The following is a 22,157-nucleotide window of genomic DNA, read 5'->3' as shown; positions in this document are numbered from 1 at the left end:
CGCAACAGCACACGTTATTGCACAGGACTGTATACACTTCTCTAATTCCAGACGCCTGCCATTCTATTTCACTGCTCTTTTCCTTTCCTTTTTCCCTTCTGTTACGTCTAGCTTCTCCTAACAACTACCCTTTTTTCAAGTTTGTCCCTGCTCCACACCCACTCCCTCCACCATCCATGCACCCACTGTCCCCTTTAGGTAACTAGTTGCATTTCGCCCTCCCTCTCTCTGCCGTGGCTTCTAATCCTGTCTTACATTATCCCTTCCACATGTCATAGCCCCAAACTGTCCTCTCCACAAACTCATCAACATACAGGTGCACCCTACCACCCCCTGCCAACCTTACACTCTAATCACCCCACTAAGTGCTTCCCGAAACCCGATGGGAAAGAATAATAAAAATGCTTCATGAGATTTAAAAATGAAATAATTATTATGATAATAGCAATAAAAAAAAAAAGAGGAGGAGGAGGAGGAGGACTACAAAAAAGAAGGATCAAGAATTTCATATATTCTTTAAAAAATATTACAAATTATACCTAATAATAATAATAATAATAATAATAATAATAATAATAATAATAATAATAATAATAATAATAATAATCTAAACAAAACAATGAAAAGACGAAAACAAACTACCATATAATAAAATCCACAAATTGAAACGAGATGCGAGAGCTGACCAAAAATAAAGAAGAGGCAGACAGACCCACATGAGACGCTGGTTTGTACATCATTTTGCTTGTTTGTCACTTGGTTTGTAAGTTTGTTTGTTTGCTTGCTTATTCCTTCATTTTGGTTGCTCATTTTGCTGCCTCACTGTTTGGACATGTCTACGTCACGTCTACAGGACACACAGTTCAGTCATCTTGTGGCTCGAATACACACACACACACACTCACACACACACACACACACACACACACACACACACACACACACACATTACAAGAGAGACGAGAAAGAGGAGACCTTATTGCTATATACAGAGCTTTAAAGGATAAGGATCAAGTTGACAAAGAATACTTATTTGTGTGGGACTCAAGAGATACAAGAGGACATGGAGTGAAATTGAAAAAAAAACAGCAAGTAGAAGAGATGTCAAGAAATATGGTTTCCCAAAAAGAAGCATAGAAATATGGAACAACTTAGATGAAACAGTGGTACAAGCAAAAAATATTCATGAATTTAAAGCTAAGCTGGATGCTTATAGATATGGGGACAGGATAGCATGAGCATAGCTCTTTTCCTGTATAACACAACTAGGTAAATACACACACACACACACACACACACACACACACACACACACACACACACACACACACACACACACAAGGCTTTCCAATTGGAGCAAACGTTCTCGAGGTTTTTGTTGTTCTTGTTGTTATTGTTTGTTGTCATTCGCTGTTGCTTGAAATTAGGAGATCAAAACCATGGGAAAATTCTCTCTCTCTCTCTCTCTCTCTCTCTCTCTCTCTCTCTCTCTCTCTCTCTCTCTCTCATTTATGGAAAGATAAATATTGTTTTCCATCCATTCTGAATGTTTCGTACTGTTAAATTTATGTACGCATGTACTCATGTACAGTAAAATCCCTCTTATCCGGCATTCGAGTATCTGGCAGCTTCAAGTATCCGGCACATTTTTCCCCGAGCCTTGAAATAAAAAAAAAATCAATGTGTACTCATAAAATCGATTAAAATTCCCGCGCGAGGCATACTTTGTCCCTTCGCCACCAGAGCACACTGCTTTGCGCCATCCGCAGCCCACTGCACTGTGTTTACTCAGTGACTCAGTCCCACGTGTGCACTGTTTATCGCCTGACGCCTTCATCATGCCTAAAGTTGTAGAAAAGAGGAAGCGTGTTGTGCTTACACTTAAGCAGCTGATCAGATCAGCTGCTGATTAAGATCAGCTGATCTTTGTTATGGTAAGATGCGTGAGTGTAGGATGGTGATTGTGGACATAATTTCACTTCTATTCAAGTATCCGGCAATATTCAAGTATCTGGCATGTCGGCGGTCCCGTTGATGCCGGATAAGAGGGATTTTACTGTATATATATATGTATGCATATACATTATGTATGTATGTGTTTTATGAGAGAACCATATTGTGATACAAGAATACGTTATATTCTGTGTATGTGTATGTGTTTTATCCAAAGCACCAGCATTCCTCACCTCAACCCCACCCACACCCATCATTCGTCTCTCTCTCTCTCTCTAAGAAAGAATTTGACGCACTAAAAAATTATCACAAAATTTTATCAAATCAATGTAAAAAATCATGATAGCAATACTTTCATCACACTCAGCACACACAATCTGACCTCTACATTTGTCCTCCCTAAACAAAGTACACATTTATGTTTATTTATTAATCAGTTTATCTATTTACTTCTTATATCCATGCATGGCAAAGACTTAAAAATCATTTGAATCTTATACCTAAAAAAGGAAATCCATTTCAACAAAATAATGAAGTGTTGTTAAAATGTAATGCACGGTCTAATAAGTAGCAACAGCAGCCATCATGCAACGTCATCATTTGCACAGTGACGTGTGTATCGCTGATTGGCTATCTGTTAATCATGTATACAATGGTGATTGACTCAACTCCTTACCATATCCCATCATTACAATTATTTAAATTTATTTATCACTCTTTATCTTTTATTTTCACCAGTTTAATTTTCAGAATGTTATGTAAACCATCTCTTGTACCAATCCCTGCCCCTTCCCTTCATCCAACACACATTAAGGGCAGGGCTGCTACCCTTCCATCCATGCCAGACAGCAAGATCAAAAGTCCTCAATTTAGATATACTCATCATGGTTATAAACAGTAATTTTCTGCACTGACTTCCACTAAATTTTGTGTTTTCTTCTATTTTAAGTCCTCAAATCTGCTGACAATCTGCATAAAAAGCCCAACAATAATGATAAAGTCTTACACAATCAGAGTTTAATCCAGAAAGAATATCACTAAACACAATGAAAATTAGTGCAGTACATTGCACGACTATGGACCATGACTGTGCCGTACCTGTCCTCTGTTAGGTGGCCAGAACAGGAGAGACTGTGGCTATACAATTAAAGGACACAAGCCAAAAGTGTCTCTGCCTGGCCAAGAATTCAAACGTGATTTTGATTGTGAGCCAAGTAGGGTAGCACCCTATACTTTTGGACTACATTATTATCATTATTGTTATTATTATCATTATTATTATTATTATTATTATTATTATTTTTATTATTGTTATTATTATTATTATTATTATTAATATTATTTATTATCATCATCATCATCATCATCATCATTGTTATTACTATTATGCTTTTGTTACAGATGATGAATGGTATGTATTTTTTATGATGTGTATGTACTTGTTTTTTATAATAATAATAATAATAATAATAATAATAATAATAATAATAATAATAATAATAATAATAATAATAATAATAATAATAATGTTGACTTGGAACATACTCATATATATATATATATATATATATATATATATATATATATATATATATATATATATATATATATATATATATATATATATATATATATATATATATATATATATATATATATTGTGTGTGTGTGTGTGTGTGTGTGTGTGTGTGTGTGTAACTAAGCATAGAATTCCAGTGTACCTCAGTATCTTGTATCATGGGTGTCTCTCAGAAGAAAACAATGAGAAAGTACACACGATTGGTAAACTATGGAGTGAAGTAATAACTATATGTGACGTGACAGTTACGTCACACAACACAATCTTCCTCACTGGTGGACACTGAGCCACACTGGAACCAGTCTGGCTCCTCAGAATTAAGGTGACACAGAAAGTGAAGAAAATATATATGATAGAGAAAATTAAGAAGTATGAGCCTATTTGAAAAGTATGACAAGAACTCATGGTACAATGGTACAGACTGTAAGAAACTTATTAATGTACATAATAAATAAGTGATTGACTCATAACACTACATAAGTATTAGTATTAGTATTCATGGGATCAGTGCGTGTGAGTGTACATAAAAGTGTGGACATTGCCAAGATTTCAGCAGTATATTAACAAGCAAGAGGACCCAAGAGTACCAGGAGGTAATGGCAACCTCTTATATGCAATCATGGTCACAAGTCAAGTAACCTTTAGCATTTACATCCACTGTTTCATATTTTCTTCAGTCTGAAATCCTCTGATCTGCTTAGGACAGAAACTGTCAACATATCAGAAGACTTTATACTGAGGTGAAGAGTGGAAGCAAGTGCAAGAGGTTATTTGTCTTTTCACCATGACTGTACAACTTAATATATTGTAGCGGCACCAACAATTATATCACTGGTATCATTGGAGAAAAAGTGTAAATAATGAAATGTTCTATTGCCTTAGAAACAGTAACATGAAGACTATGATGATAGAGATACATGTATACACAACACCCAGTTTCTGATAAACAGTGCTACCAAAGACAAAGTGCAATGGTAACTAAGGTGTGTGTGTGTGTGTGTGTGTGTGTGTGTGTGTGTGTGTGTGTGTGTGTGTGTGTGTGTGTGTGTGTGTGTGTGTGTGTGTGTGTGTGTGTACATATAATAGTGAAGGAATGGTGGGACGAGCTTGTGGTAAGATGGTGCATGAAGGAGTCAGCCACACTTATTTTCATCCTTCTCAATCATTATTATTATTTTTTTTTTATTATAAAAGTTATACCTATTACAAGGTTTAATTACAAATCTCGTCTATAGTATCATTGGTATTTTACGTATATCATACTAACAAATTCATGAAGTTCATTGAACGACCCTTGTATGTATTTGTGATGAACATAGTAGGCACGTACTACAGTTTGTATACATTTTAGGATACTGCAGTTCATGTCAAGAAAATATTGAAATACACACAAAACATTATGTAAAACAATGAAACATTATTAATGATGTTTATCTGCTTGGTTATCTATTTGTTTGTTTATATGTTAGAACTTGGCAGGCCATTGTTAGCCACTGGATGCTACCAGGTACTTTAAACAAGTGAGGGAAAATGTGTGGGGCAATGGAGAGAGGAAAGGAGCTAGAGGAAAGAGAACAGAAGATAACGGAAATATTGTATCTTGGCTAGAGGAAGAAACAGGGATATTGAAAAACTAGCAGTACCTATGATTGGTAATGGTATTAATAGGAAACTAGAAATAGAGAGAAAGAAAACTACATTTGAGTGGACACTGCCAAGGAAGGGTAAAGGAAGATTACGAGATTATTAGAAACATTGCTAGGATGAAGGATTAAGAGAGGTGAAACATTCTGCTAATAGATATTTTGATAGTGTATAATGCTAGAATACTAGAATGCTGCTAAGAGTGCTGTGCTAGAAAGACTACTCACCTAGGCACCCATACTACTAAGAGAATTCTGCTTGCTAGGAGAATTCTTCTAGAAGTGGGATACTAAGAGCGTGTTCATACAAAAAGTGTTTGTTGAGTAGTTGTGCTTTTTTGTGAGTCTGGAAATTGCCAATAGTTCTTACTAGTTATAAAAATTCTACTACATAGCATATATGTAAAAGTAAAAAAAACAAAAAAAATGCTAATACTAATGACAATATTAATACTCGTGATAATTTTAGTACTACTACTACTACTACTACTACTACTACTACTACTTCTATTACTATTATGTAGCTTCCTACACAATGCTAAAAAGAATAAAACATTGCTGTAAATAAGGGCGAATTTGTGTTGAATACTTTGTGTAATGAAAGTATTGTTGCTGTTATTCTCATTATCATTATCAATATTATTATTATTATGATGATGATGATAATGATGATTACAAAAACATTATCAACAATGTGAATGTATAATAAAATTTGCGTTGCCTTCTTACTCATCCTATCTGTATCTTTAATCAATAAGGTTAGGAAGAATAAGGTATCCACACTACACATTCAAGAGTGGAATGTTGCTCAAGCAGATTTCTGATTAGAGAAGTAACTTCTCGTCCCCATAGCCAACGATGAGCCTCTTCCTTATGTCCACTGCCTTGCTCCTCCCTTGCCTTTATCACACAGAATGTACGAGTATGTAGTATGCACGGTACACACACACACACACACACACACACACACACACACACACACACACACACACACACACACACACACACACACACACAGACAATCTCTTCCATCACACTATGAAACACTTCATTTCGTAACCATGCCCACAAAAAAAAAAAAAAAAAGGCTACAGCTATGTACACCAACACTAATTAACTAACTCCATCCCTGAAGAAAGATGGGAAGAAATGATAAGACAAACACACACACACACACACACACACACACACACACACACACACACACACACACACACACACACACAACACAAACGCACGCATGTACGCACGCGCTCGGTTGCGCATTCCCTCTTCTCCCTCCTCCTCCAATTCAATATCTTCCTTTCAATGCACTAATATCTTCTTAGATAATTATACTGCATACACACACACAACATGCATGCATACACGCACACATGCACGCATGCATGTGCATTCCCTCCTCTCCTTCCTTCTTCAATTCAATATCTTCCTTTCAATGCACCAATATCTTCTTAGATAACTATACTGCATATATATATTTACCCTCCCACCCTCCCTCTCCTCACCCTTCTGTGTCCTCAATTCAAAATGCATTTCATCACACCTAAGAAACAAACATACAAAAAATCTACTGATACTACACCTTAGAGAGAGAGAGAGAGAGAGAGAGAGAGAGAGAGAGAGAGAGAGAGAGAGAGAGAGAGAGAGAGAGAGAGAGAGAGAGAGAGAGAGAGAGAGAGAGAGAGAGAGAGAGAGAGAGAGAGAGAGAGAGAGAGAGAGAGAGAGAGAGAGAGAGAGAGAGAGAGAGAGAGAGATAAGACTGTTGAATGGTTGACCTAATTAGAAGCGAAAGGAAGAAGATTAACAAGGTGGAGGAGGAAGAGGAGGAGGAGGAGGAGGAGGACAATGAAGATGGTGATAACAAAATAGAAAATAAAAAGATAAATAAATAAACACAACTTCAGCAAACACTGCAATCATGGCAGCTGTGGAGGGAGGGCAGGCAGAGGGAAGAAGGAAAGGAATGAAGAAGACAAGAGAAAGGAAGGTGAGAGAATGAGAAAATAGGGATAAGGAATGAAATCTTCAAAAAAGGAAGAGAACAGGAAAAGAGATGGAAATGAATGGGTTGAAATAAGAAAGAAATAAAGGAAAGGGAATGGAATGGAATACAATAAAAAGGCAAAAAAGAGAAAAAGGAGGCTAAGGAGTGAAAAGAAGGTAAGGAAAGAAAAGGAAAAATGAAGAAAAGAGAATAAGTGGAAGAGAAAGGAAAGGAAAGTGAATAGAACCAAATAAATGTTCTCTAATAATGGGCTTAGTATCAGCTGTAATTGTCAAAAACTTCTGTACGTTGTTTATTCTTCTACTCTGAATCGTATATTAGTTGATGAATCACTGCTGCAGTGTAATATTTGTTTATTTACCACCTTACTTTGATAAATTAGTTGCCTACTTTTTTTCTACTAATCTAGTTATGTTAATAAGGTTATGTCATCTTTCTTTCAAGATGGTGAGGAGCAGCAGGAGGAGGAGGAGGAGGAGATGATACACATTAGATAAGAGTGATGCAACACTCCTTCACAGATGACTGATGGAAACATGATGTACTCTTCCCTCCTTCTCTCTTCGCATCCCTTCTGTTATCAAGTGTTCCAGCTCTCCTATCTCTCTCTCTCTCTCTCTCTCTCTTTGAGCTTCCCTTCTCTCCTCTCACCCCTATCTATTTTTCCTCTTCCTTCTTCCTCCCTCCTTCCTTTAGCCATTTTATTCCTCTCTCTCTCTCTCTCTATCTCTCTCTCTCTCTCTCAGTAGAGGTCGAGGACAAGGTACACAGATGAGACCTGAGGGAGCTCTTAATTGCTTCAGCTACACAACAGGTAAGGCATGAACAGCAAAGCCTTGAAATTTCACAATTAAGTAGAGATTTCAATGATATCTGAATTGCTGAGCACATGGAATTATATTCTTGAAGATTTTGGGCTCTCAAAATAATTAAATTCAAAGGATAGAAAATAATTGGCCAAATTGTCTGTTTTTATATACAGATGATACAGTACATAATTGCAGAAACACCTTCGAAAATCCCAACAACTTCTGAGACTGACGAGTTAAAGCAATAAGCTGAAATGTTTAAGAATATGGGCTAAAGTGCTAGATTAATAAAGCTACATAATTATTTGCATTATTTCTTGCCCAAGGGAAGTAAGAACAATTATTTTCCACACATTAATACATGCCAAAATCTTCAAGAAGATCCATTAAGTTTGTTAATCTAGTAAACTTACTTTAATTTATGGCGACTAGCTAAATGTTTATGATATCATACATTGTTAACTCCTTCAAACTTTTTACCAAGGCTACCAGTAAAGCTGCATAAACTGATCTAACATAATTTACCTATATGCAAGTTATTTAAGCTGAAGCCTGCTTCTAATCTTTCTGAACATTGCCTTATTTAAATTACCAATATAGCTCAAATTAGGGAGAAGGTTCAACTGACACTCACAATCCATTCTCCACTTGAAAGTGTAAAGTGAGTTGCAGATCAAGATAACATCTATTCCTCACATGCCTATGTGCTGCACTGAAGAGAATGTTAGGAAAAGTAATCTATTTTTCACAGTATCACTGCAAACACACACACACTGTCTGAACATTGTACACTCTTATAATCTAAAAACTGCACATCCTAGTAGTACGAACAAAGTCACATAAACCATACTTGTACCCACCCATTCGACACAAAACAGCACATCACATCACAGGAGGCAGCATCACACTATGGCAGTATGGGCAGTCTACACTCTACGTCACAGCATTATTAACCCCATCCCTCCAGCAGCACAATATAGCAGGCAGCATTACAACAAACAATGGAAGTAGGAGCAGCCAACAACTCATCCTCCACATCAACTAAAGCACAGCAATTCTCTCCTGCCTCTATAGCACATAATCATGGTTGCAGCAGCAGAAACACCATCACAAGGGTTTGGCATTATATAATGGTCGACAGGCATAACTCATCACTGACAAACACCACAGAGGAGATAAAGGGGAAGAAAAGGAAATATTATCTTCCATATTCAAACCAATTTCAGCTCAATAGATAAATAGATGAAACTCTAATTACAGAACATTTTACTACAGTGTTACACACCATAAAAAAAAAATAAGAAAATTAAATGTATAATTAATATACAGAGCAAAATCTTCAAAAGTACCTCTGATTACAACATACAGAAATATGAAACACAGAAATTGCATGAAAGAAGGTGATAGAAAATAAAATAAATAAAATAAAAATTGATTCTCTCACATCATCATTCTACTAATAACTTGTAAAGGCATTCTTACTACTGACCTGTTCTGCTACTATCAATAAAATCTTAAAATAAACATTTTCAAGGTTTCTCATTTCATTTATCTTTAGTAGACTATTTTGAGATCTGAAACACACACACACACACACACACACACACACACACACACACACACACACACACACACACACACACACACACACACACACACACAATAATTTATCCATCTACATACAAGGCTAGGGATTGGGTGAACAAAAGCATTTGAAACATCAATACTACTACTACTACTACTACTACTACTACTACTAATAATAATAATAATAATAATAATAAAAAAAATACAATAATAATAATAATAATAATAATAATAATAATAATAATAATAATAATAATAATAATAAACTGTTTTTGAATCACTGTACAATTTTTTTATTTTTTCTAAGTAGGTTTCAGCATTCACTGCAAGTGGTCCAACTTTCCACCAATTTGCTTCTAGTGAGTGCCTACTATACTCTTTACACCGAGTAGGTCCTTTTGTGTCTGCATTCAAATGCAGACCAGCACTTGTGAAATCTCTCCTGGGGCGTGTTGAGCGGAAAAAAAAAAAAATTATAAATTTGTTTACTTATTTATTTATTTGAAGGCTTTAGAAAATCTAGCCGGCCATCCTTAAAACAACATAAAAACTCGAGACTCTGTAGCCTACTCAGCGATGAGCTCAGAGCTCACAGTGACTGATTTTTGGGTAGGATTGACACCAACGACACACAACGCACCAGGACACCGAGGTCACATCCTGTACCTACTTGCTGCTAAGTGAACAGATGCTACACATTAAGAGGCTCACCCATTTGCCTCGCCACACCCAGGATTCGAACCTGGGCCTCCTTGGTAGTGAACCAAGCATGTTAACCACTACACTACGCTGTGTGTGTGTGTGTGTGTGTGTGTGTGTGTGTGTGTGTGTGTGTGTGTGTGTGTGTGTGTGTGTGTGTGTGTGTGTGTTGTCTTACTGAAAATTCAGCAATCAATACATCTGGGTGATCTTTCATACTAGGAGCTAAGCATGAGTCAAACAAAAGTATTGTAATCTCCTAATAATCTGTTGATGTAGTTGACTATACAATTAAAAAAGAAAGAAACTCAACTGTGACAGCAGTTCACGCTGTGATGGATTTGAGTCACACTTCACTGTACATGGTCCATTGCAGGGAGCAAGTGGGTCCTCACAGTTCCACATATAATCGTAGACTGGAGATTAGGGTATGAGATTATACTTGTCACTGCACAAAGAGTTGACATCATGATGCCAGAGAAAAATACTTGTTTTCAGCTACTCCTTTTCACTTAGTATCATTGATTAATAAACTTTTAAAATCTCTCGTTTGTGTTTACTTGAAATTTATGTTACTTACTTGGAATCATGTTTCATTACTTTCTGAAGCTGTTAATGCTTAGCCATGACTTCAGCTTCAAGCAAGATCAGGAGCTGCACTATTTTCAAGCGTTTTGGTGTCCTGTCTCGAATACTTTAAAAACTAATTTAACAAACTTTACAAGACTTAATAAGGCTTTCAATGATGCTTTAATCATTCTAGTGAATTTCACAAGGATTTGGCACCAAAACAATGAGATAAAACATCAATGAGAACCCAACTGATCATCCATGTAGCCTCTGAAATAGGAGGAAAGAACGGAGAGGTTCAGAATACAGGCTAGTGTGTCAGTGGCTTGAAGCAAGCAAAACCAAGCAAGTTCAAGACAATGGCATTGAAGACAGTCTCTGGCTTCTTTGGGTGAATAAAGTCAAGCATGCTCTTCTAAATATGAGGCCAGCTACCAAAACCAAATTCAAGATGACAAGCAAGGTGAACTCGAGGTAGAGCGTGTAGGTTCTTGAATTGAATTGGTAACAGGCCAGAGAGAGAGAGTAGAGAGAGAGAGAGAGAGAGAGAGAGAGAGAGAGAGAGAGAGAGAGAGAGAGAGAGAGAGAGAGAGAGAGAGCGAGAGAGAGAGAGAGAGAGTAGAGAGAGAGAGAGAGAGAGAGAGACGATTGAGAGAGAGAGAGTTTGTTACTGTAGGTTCGCTTATTTTTTATACCCTAGTTTCAGGTGATGCCAACGATCCTTTTAATGCCTTCCCAGTTGAACAGCAGCCTGCCAACAGTCGACAACACACACACATGCTCACACATCACACTTCCTATTGATGACATCACTCCAGCTGCAGAAACATCATTAGATGATGAAGTGTTACCAACAACAATCCTTGTATAAACTCCTGTGACCTACAAAATTGTTTCCAGTGGAACAAGAAAAGGCAGCTCTCTCCTCACTGATTCTCTGGGGTTTACATACATCAGAAAGCAAGAGTCATCTGTCTCAGTCCCATTGATATGCAGCTACCCTTGCAAAAAGTGCTATGCAACAATTTCACAGCAAATAGGAACAATGAACTTCAAAAGTGGACACCACCAACACACACATCCTGGGGATCCTGGTGCTGAACTTAAAGCATCAACACAAGCTTTTTGTTAGACAGTCAGCTTTGGAATTTCCATTTGCATCATCTGTGATAATAGTAAAGAAAGCACTCTCAAGTTGTAAAAATTCAGAAGTTCCCCTACCAAATATAAATACTCTAGTCAGATGCATCCAAAACACCTTAAAGATATTACTTTTGAGTTAAACACAGATCATGTTCCACAGGACTTTCTTCAAGCTGATCTATTTAAAGATGGACAACAGCATCTCATATCCCTCTCTCTTTACAAAACACACACACACACACACACACACACACACACACACACACACAAAGAAGAGGAAGAAAAAAGAGGAGCAAGAAAACAAAAATAAGAGAAGAGAAAAAATAAAGCAATAAAAATCACACACACAAAACAAACAAACACTTACAAACATACCCCTTCCCTCCTTCCCCTCTTCCCAGGACACCTCCTTCCCCCTAACACCCCCCACATTTCAAGTCATGTCAACCACCACTGGCGCATACTCCCCAGTGTCAGATCTCACTTGCACTTGGCAGAGAGATGGTCCTTGAAGCAACGAGCCTCGAGGACCAAGGGAGGCGGCAGGCAGTGAGCGTTGTCCTCAGTGTTGGCAAAGAGACAGGTCAGTGCAGAGGCAAGGAAGTTGTTGGACTCTACAATGTTGATGAAGAGATCTTGAGGGATCTGTGGGGGAGAAAAGGACGTGTTAGAAGTGTTAGGAGTGATGCAGTGTCTAAGGGAAAATCCATACTATATCTATTAAAGAAAATAGATGTTACCCTTTAAAATATTCTGATCTATATCAAACATCTAATTATCATTTGTCAGAGGAGAAGGAAGGTGGTAGTAGTAGTAGTACTAGTAGTTAGATTAGCCTAGATTTGGTTTGGTTCGTCATCATTGTCATCAGAGAGAGAGAGAGAGAGAGAGAGAGAGAGAGAGAGAGAGAGAGAGAGAGAGAGAGAGAGAGAGAGAGAGAGAGAGAGAGAGAGAGAGAGAGAGAGAGAGAGTTATATTAGGGGTTGGAATGGTGAGTGGATGAAAGGCAGGGAGATTTTTTCACAGGTATCTGTGCAGTGTCTGGAGTGCGGCAAGCCCTTGTAGGTATAATAGACTTTATGAGGTTGTCCTGTATATGTTACAGTAAGATCTGGTGAGGTTGTGATGTTTAAGTTATGTTATTTGGGTTATTGGGAGGTGTGTGGCCAAAATACCTCAAAACAGACTCAAAACATGCTAAGACAAAGTTCACCTTAACACACCCAAAACTGCACTCAAAACATCTTTAAATACAACAAAACTCACTCAAACACACATAACCTGCACTCGAAACACCAAAAAAAAACACACTCAAAACATCTTTAAATATAATAAATATAAACCAGACACACCCAAGACATTGAAAACACACTCAAAACACCCCTAATTATAACAAAACTCATCCAATCACACCTAAAACATGTTTAAAACAATAAAAAACACACTCAAAACATCCCACAATATCCAAATATACCCACAAAACTCACCCAAACACACCTAAAACACGTTTTCATCCAAAACATTCAAAAACACCCATCACCTCAAAATTAAAAAAAAAACACCCAAACACACCCAAATCACACTAAAAAGCACTCCAAAGCACTCAAAACAGTCTGATATATCCACAAAACTCACCCAACACAACCAAAACACACTAAAGATATCCAAAATACACCCAAAGCACCCCACAACACTTTAGAATACCCACAAAATTCATCACAACACTCAAAACATCCAAAACACACTCAGAACACTCTTAATACCCCCAAACTACCCACCAAACTCACCCAAACACTCAATACGTTCAAAACATCCAAAGTACATCCAAAACACTCCAAAACTAATTCATTCACACTAAAAACAACCCACAACACTACAGAATACGCCCAAAACATACCACACACGCTCAAAGACATCCAAAAGACCCCATACACACCCAAACTTACCCAAAACACTTAAAACACCCAATATAAACAAAAAAAAAAAAAAATTGTCAACACCTCAATATACCCCCGAACACACCCAAAACTCACCACAATTACTCAAAACACCCTACAAGACTAAAAACACGTAAAATACACCTAAAAACATCCTAGGCCAAACTTAAAACACCCAAAATTCATCCAAAACACACAGATAACAAAAAATATAAATCCTAAATACAGCTAAACACCCCCAGCACACTCAAAACAACCCCACAACACTCCTAAATACACCCAAAACATACTTAAAACACCCAAAACACACGAAATATTACAGAGAAAGGAAGGGCAGGAAGGGAAACTAAGCTAAACATTGTCTTCTTGGTATTTCCCTGTATGCTGCCACCGCCTTCTCTTCATCTATTTCTCCTTATTTTTTCCTCCTCCTCCATTTCTCTATTTTTACTCATTCTACTACTACTACCTACATGCCTGAGTTTGGAAACGGATGGAAATACCTGAAAAACTCTGGAAATTACGGTAAATTACGGAGACACTGGAGCTGAGCGAGTCCCGGATCCTTGATGACGTCACAGGCGAGTTGCCGCCGGCCGCTGGCTTACGTACGTAACGTATTTCATTTTGAAATTGACCCCTAGAAAAAGTTAAGCTAGGCTCGAATGTATTATATATTCTGACTTGATAATTACTTTAATTAATATTCACAATATCAAAACATCTCCATCCTTAGTAGTTGTAAAGAAATATTAATATGAAATATGGAAAAAGTGTTGGAACCTTTGACACCATTAAAACCATTGAAAAGTCCATCCATTTCACTTTACACCAATGAAAAAACACTTTAAAAAATCTGAACTATTTTTTAAAACAATTCAAAGTCAGTTACAAGCTGAAATAGACAAATAAAAAAATCTAAGAAATGACAAAATCACCACATTTAACGGGATTAATAGCTATTTTAAATTCCACATACTTAACTCAACAGGAACGCAAAACACTTTAAATATCATAAACGATTTTTTGAAACAACAAAACCTTCATTACAGCCCCAAATAAAAAAGCGAAAAACCGAGCTGGGTAAATATCACCGTAAAAAACCATCCTTCACTTACGCATAAAACAACAGCAAATTCACCACATTTACTTAGCTGAAGCAAGAAAAATACTTCAAGAGCAACGAAATATTTTTAGAAACCATAAAAACTTACTATAAAAGCCAAATAAAGTCATTCAGAAAAAAATTAAAAAATATTGGAACCCAACAAGCTGGCACAGGTAGCAGTCCATCATGGCGGCTCTCGGCGGAGGCCTCAGTGAGAGAGCCGGCGGCCATGTTGCCTTAATTATCCGTTCATGACACCAATAGCAGACAATGGCGGATTTATCTTACCAGCGGATATGAAGGCTAGACATGTGGCCGTATCTTGTGACATGTTTGGCTTAAAATACGTGAAAGACGAGACAAATAATGGCTGAAAACACTGACGCCCTGACTGTACCTCACCTGGCAGCTTGTTTACATATTGACGAACATTCATTATCTTCCTAAATCTCCAACTGTTTCCAGACTCTGATGTAAACAAAACCTAGAAATAAATAAATAACTCCAAAAATACCGAAATAACGAATAATAAATCATAAATAAACGAGTACAAGACACTACAGGGAAGAGGAGGGTGTTATAGTGAAGGCAGGAAGACTGACTGGGGTGAGGCTGGCACTGCTGGACTCACCTTACGTATTTGTGCCTCTCTGGTGCTGCTTGGCGGTGCTCGGTGCAGGGAGAAGCTGCCGGGAATACGGAAACACTGGTTAATAGAGCGTGTGTGACAAAACTGACCAGTACTGACCAAAACACTGTAGCTAGCTAGCCAGCCAGCCGCCTTCCTTCCCCAGCGCCATCTATCACTACTCCTTCAACTACACCCACAAACACACACACTATTATTATGACACTAACACACACAAAATTTGACATGTTATCAAATAATATGTCAAATAATATCCTTACTTCTTCACTTCTCTTTCACCACTCCACACCCGCTACGTGATTATGAACGAAAACTTCACTTACTGCTGCACCGTGTCACCGAAGCAAATACCCCACGGGATAGTCTCAACTAAAATGCTCCTCTCTCTCTCTCTCTCTCTCTCTCTCTCTCGACTGTTCTCAAAGCCACAAAGATAATTATCAGGGTTTTCAAGGGTGTTTCTCCTGTTAATAATATAGAAATGTAGATCTGTCACTAGAACTGTAAAAACATCCTTAAAAAGCCGTGTCACTTCAATTACAACCTTTTAAAAGCGTGTTTCTCCTGTTATTAATGTAGAAAAGATGTTAATCTGTCTCTAGAATCGTAAAAACACCCTAGAAACCCTGTCCATCTACTAAGAGAGAGAGAGAGAGAGAGAGAGAAACACAATATAACACACACAAACCAATGCATTTCCAAACCTGTGCGCTGATTTTATTCTGGTGAAGCCCAATCTTGCTTATCGAAAACACGTCTCTGGTCAGCTGATCGGTAAATATTGAACAAGTGACCACGTTTCACCGTCACATTATTCACTAGCACCTTGTTACATTATACAACTACTTACATCAAGTTACATGCCGGTGCCCTCCCTGACCTTCCTGTGCCTTGTGTAGCGCCTGGCTTCCTGCAGTCTTATTTGGTGTGTTCATTGGTCCTCGGCGGAGTAAGTACACACTACTTTCATCTTCCATTTTATGTATTTAAAACTATCACGCCTCAGATATCCTAAAATCCCTTTCTTTACCACCGTTGTCCACTGTAAGCAGTAGCCCTGCACTGCACACTATCATAAGCCTTAATTTCCCGCCCATTCTGGCTTCCCTCCCCGCGTGATTGGAATATCGTTGGAACAATTACTATTCCAAGTATCCCCTAACCTAACCAGTTAGGTTAGGAGGTTAGTATAGTGTATTTACAAGGGTCCTGGTTAGGTTAAATAATGCCCTTCTGGGGGTACAGGAGGGTCTACACCACCGCGTCCTGCTCCCTTCCCTGTCTAGATTAAGGTGGGTCAAGAGGGCCTGTTATGATAAATTAGGATAGTGTCTTTATGGAGGGTCCAGGTTAGGTTAGAATAGTGTCTGGGAGGCAGATAGGGAAACTTCCCTAGATTTTTCAAAGTCCGTATATCATTCATAATATTATATGCTTCCTCCACACAAAACTCCCGATTCCCCACAGGCCCCCAAGCATGTTTGAGGGATTGGGAGGGGGTAGACTTGTTATAAAGAATTACAGCTTTGCGAAATGAAAAATGAGAAGTGTGTGTTTTTTTTTTATGATTTTTATTTGTGTAAATTAGCATTTTTCTCCTATGTTATCATATTTAGATATTTTATATTAATTTTGTTTCACTAAATGGCTTTTCTTCCAGCATTTTATTTGTTTGTTTATTCATTTATTTATTTGTGTTTATTTATTCTTATTTTATCCTAAGTATTTTAGTACTAGTAATCCAGAACATATATCTTTTTTTAATTGGTTCTTCCCTTTGTGGATACTGGTGGTGGTGTCTCATAATCAGAGTAATGTGTTGCTGAGGTGTAAGATGTGACAGAAAAATTACACTAATTATGACATTTTTATCACAAGTCTTTGTTTCCTCAGTTCAGTTTTAGTTTCAGCCAATGCAATACATAAATTATACTTGCAATTGTTTCCGTGTTAGGTGTCCCTATATGAAGTACTTCTGACTTAACTTTATCCATCAGATATTAGTAAGAACAGCAGGAAAGATTTTGAAGATTGGCCTCTTTTCCTAAAATTTCTAGCTTTTAGACAGTGATTATTTAACTGCCCATGGCAAAATTGCTTCTTGGGTAATTTAGCTGAAACTTGTGTTGATTTACTAAGCATAAAGGTGTCCTGCTTTGGTTTCCATATTTGCCATATTAGATGCGACAGCAATTACAAAATCTTGAGTAGAATGAACTTCTTGATGTGGAGGCTCTGCTCCTTTAGATACCCATGGTGGGATTATTGACCCAACCTAACTAACTTTTCAATGGAGGGACTCAGGCTCCTTCAGTAATCACTAAAATTAATCAAAACCCAGCAAACTGCTTACTTTTTGTACTAAAGATTCATGGTTGGCTCAGTCATTAGTTCAGATCAATACAGTTGCCTGATAATAAGTAATATACAAAGGAACCACTGTGCAATACTATCTACAACAAGAATTCATAAACACATAATATTTATTACTTGCCTGAACTAATCAGGCAATCTAAGTGCTTCATTTAGGATCTATAAGACAGCAAGTTGTGTCCTTACTGATGAATAAATTACTTCTTATCTGCATATTCTTTTGTGTCAATTGCACTGGTGTAGAGGTTAGCACACTTGGGTCAGCAATCAGAAGGCCTAGGTTCAGGTCCAGGGCTGAATGGAGATTTTTGGGCTTGTCTCCTTTAAGTCTCTAGCTTCTCTTCACTTAGCAGAGGTAAGCAACACAGAAGGTTACTGATAGTACATTTACTGGCTGTATAGGTAACCAAGAATTATCAGCATACTGTTAGGTGCAGGTACTTATTAAAACACTGATTGTAATGGTTTCTTGTTATACTGAAATAAGAAATTGTGCTGAGTTTAGATACAAATTGAGAAATCATATGGAAGGCAGGCCAGAACATGTCTGCAGCCTGTCTGTCTGGTTGTATACATTATTAACTTTGTCATTTTAAACTTATGTTCTTATGTTCTAAACTCTTATGAACAGAATATATTGCAAAATATTAGTACTCATTCTGTCATGAGAAAAAAAAACTTTTCAGAACTTTGCACCAAAACAAGGGCCAAGGTACTACTAAATTTTAAAAGCAAAGTGTACATGAAAGATAAAAAAGATAAATAAATAAAAATAGTACTCCTGAATAAATGCACTTTGAGTTAAATCTCCTTAATCTGTTGCTGGATGAGGGAGTGTAGCTATGTATGTTCACTTGGCATTTTACTTACAATGTTCCTTCATGAAATGCTGCTAGGTAAAATTAATAATTACTAGCAATGGATGAATACTGATGGATACTCAAAGTTTTAAACAACACTTTTAGTTCATAGTTATCCTATATTAAGTTAAAGTAAACACAAACTTAAATCACAGAGCAATTAAAAGTTCAAATGTTGAGATTCCATTACTGATTTACATTTATTCTCTTTGATCACCAGAATCTCAGTTCAGCACAGGATGTTTCCTGGTACCGAGTGTTAGTTGTGTTCAGGCACTTCATAAGACTGAAACATACCATAGTGGACATCTGTTTTTTTTTATGCTCCAGTGCTTAACATTGCTGGAGATTAGGGATGAATGTAGAGCCTGCCACTGGGGAAGATCTATTTATTCTCAGAACATTTTGATTTTGGAGGACTTGACCATTGTTGAAGGATATGTTGTGCAATTCTTCACCTGATTAACAGTTATACATAAAATGATGAAAAAATAAGATAGGTGGGTCCTGTAGAGCACTTAGCAGAGTGGGACCAGATAAACAAGAAACACAAGTAAGGTATGGGTCATTTTGGCTAGTCATCATTACCACCACCACCACCATCACCATAATCATTATCATTCTTGTCCTAGTAAATTAAGGATGAATTGTTTTACTTCTTAAATATCAGTGGATTGAACATTTTATTTGCATTTACTTTCTCCCAAAGGACATATTTGATTTCATATTCTCTTCTAGTATGAATAAATAAATGTGGACCTTATTAAATTACAACTACCTATTACTACTCATTGGCTACTGCTTCATGAACAAACACAAGACATACATAGCAAGTTGTTAGCCATCAGGTACCCAGGTTACATTCACTCCATATGTGTGAATGTGTGTGTGTGTGTGTGTGTGTGTGTGTGTGTGTGTGTGTGTGTGTGTGTGTGTGTGTGTGTGTGTGTGTCATGCTGTGAGAGAGGAATTCTAATCTCAGCTCCTCTTATAGACACAGACTGTCACTAAACTTTGCTGTCTCATGCTTACAACGCTTGACCTGTGTGCGTGTGTGTGCGTGTGTGTGTGATGTGGCACCAGCAAACATTAGGTGTGATACTGCCAAAGTTAAAAGACCCTCAAAACTCCTTACTCAGCTTACCATTCTCTAACCTAGTATGCAACCACAACCTTACATTACAAGTGCATGTTGTAATAGTTTAATCTTACAAGATCTTCAGTGTGTGCCAGAATGAAAAGGCACTTAATTATAGAAGCGATACTGTTTCTGCTCCTCGTATCCAGAACCAAAGCCGCTGCGGGTGTGGAGATCAAGCGCAGAGGGAAGGTGCTCCAGTGGGGGTCCACCAGCCAGGCTTGTCTTGGCTGTGCCCTGGATGGCGATGTCAGCACAGTTGCGGAACATGACTGTTGATGGCTTGAATTCTTCTGCAGGGGGTTAGGAAGGCAGAGTATTAATGAAAGTAATTGATAGGAAAAGTGGAATGGTTATTGTAGAGGAGCTTTAAAAGATTAGATAAATCTATGGATGAGGATAAGTGGAAATAGAAAGGCAGAGGGACTGCAACATGTAAGCCAGACAACTTCTTGCAGCTCCTTTATTTTACTATTGTCTTATGCTCTTGGTGATAAAAGAAAGCAAGGGTCACTTACGTGCAATGTTTGTCATCTGCAGCACACAGTGGTTACACGTGACGTCATATGGAAGCCTGAGCTCCACAGACTTTATCTCTGAAGAGCCGTTTGGGGCAGTCAGTTGCACTGCCTTTGATCTTTGACCCACAACCTTCAGGGCATGCCTTTGGGGAGAGTAGGAAGAATAGGTTGGTGGCAAAAAAAAAAAAAAAAAAAAGAGAGAACACTATAAAAACATAGTGAATTGAATATGTGTTGGTGACATGAATGAATGTTTGGAGATTCCAGCTAATAGTGCTGATGCACACCTTGAGACCCCCTCTAATTGTTTTTAGCTTCTTTGTTTTATATTTTTAGGGAGGGATGGTGGAACAAGTCAGAGTATTAGATTAATTGTTACCTAGGGCCAAACAAGACTTGTATTTGTATGGCATGAAGCACCAAAACCACTGCACCATTGCCAGATGTATTACACTTGATAACTACTTATGTGTGGCCTTTGCCATTTTCTGCAGTGCATTCTAGCAACATGCAGAAAATTGTGTTTAAAGGCATATACAGCAGGCACAAGTTGAGTCACCAACAAGGAATCAGTTCAAAGGACCACTTTAGCAATTTGGTGTTATTGTACTGACACCAAGGCAAGGTTAAAGATTAATTTACCTTGTATAGGGCATGTACCTAGGCTTAGTTATTAAGTACCTACAGAGCACAGGCCTGAGACTAATCAGAGTACTTAGCTGGAATCTTGGGTGAAATGTTCTGCCTGGAGTCTTAGACTTAGTAGATCAAAGCGACTGCTTTGAGTTGTAACAGGAATGTAACTGCGATTGACCCCTGAGTGTGACTAACTGCTCTGCATTCGGAGCAGGCTTATAAAAGCTTGGGTTTGGAAGTTAAAATCTGTCCAGTCCCTGATCCTTGCTGGTTCATCCTCCTTTTAAGGTGGGTTGCTCAACTTTAATTGATAACATCACCATTAAAGCATTATCCTGTCAGAAAGTACTGAGCAATTTAATGAAGACTACACCATAGATCAATAGCAATGAAAGATAGACCTGAATATATGTTATATATACTGAAATTGACACACAAAGACTTGCTGGGTCATCCCAAGCTTCCCCTCTGTTTGTTTTAAGTGTTATGCTGGCAGCACCCTGTACGAGTATGTGTTATGTTTACTGAGATTGCCACACTTGGGCTTGCTTGGTCCTTGCAAGCTTCCCCTATGTTCTCAGTGTTGTGTTGATGTCACCCTGTGTGTAGTGAAGGATTGGGAACTCACTTGTCAAAGCAGCTCTGTTCCACGGGTGTGTTTGGTTCAACGTGAGGACACAGGTTGAACCTCAGCTTCCCACCGTGACTATTTGTGACATTCACCCGCACTTGGATCCTCTGAAACATGGAATCATTGGCTTAGATGTTTCATTTGGCTTATCTGAATTTGCTAGCTTATTTCTACTTGTTTACTTGTTTACTTTCATTCATCTGGATGGCCTGATTTAAGTGGATTACCTGGCTTACCTTATCTGGCTTATCTCATCTGGTCATTTGCTTATATCATCTGGGTTAAATGGTTTATCTCATTTAGGTTTACCTCA

At 37.8% G+C, this 22,157-nt stretch overlaps 1 protein-coding gene and 1 long non-coding RNA gene across 2 annotated transcripts in view; one reads left to right on the top strand and one right to left on the bottom strand.

The window, feature by feature from the left end:
• Nucleotides 1-16,615: 16,615 nt before the first annotated feature.
• The window catches only part of LOC135104784 (uncharacterized), a 43,449-nt gene continuing 37,907 nt past the window's right edge, over nucleotides 16,616-22,157 (top strand). Inside the window, exon 1 of the long non-coding RNA XR_010270538.1 lies at nucleotides 16,616-16,634. This is a non-coding gene — a long non-coding RNA (uncharacterized LOC135104784). The remainder of the gene's footprint in view (nucleotides 16,635-22,157) is intronic.
• LOC135104783 (uncharacterized) overlaps nucleotides 19,294-22,157 on the bottom strand; it is a 12,467-nt gene continuing 9,603 nt past the window's right edge. Inside the window, exons 3-5 of the mRNA XM_064012371.1 lie at nucleotides 21,842-21,951; nucleotides 20,575-20,720; nucleotides 19,294-20,349 (exon numbers count right to left, since the gene is read on the bottom strand). Of these exons, the coding sequence (XP_063868441.1) occupies nucleotides 20,165-20,349; nucleotides 20,575-20,720; nucleotides 21,842-21,951 (441 nt within the window). The 3' untranslated portion in view covers nucleotides 19,294-20,164. The remainder of the gene's footprint in view (nucleotides 20,350-20,574; nucleotides 20,721-21,841; nucleotides 21,952-22,157) is intronic.

This window comes from Scylla paramamosain, chromosome 11, assembly GCF_035594125.1.
Source record: "Scylla paramamosain isolate STU-SP2022 chromosome 11, ASM3559412v1, whole genome shotgun sequence".
Classification (NCBI taxonomy): domain Eukaryota; kingdom Metazoa; phylum Arthropoda; class Malacostraca; order Decapoda; family Portunidae; genus Scylla; species Scylla paramamosain.
The sequence above is the reverse complement of the archived record's forward strand: the minus strand, read 5'-3'. Positions and strand labels throughout refer to the sequence as shown.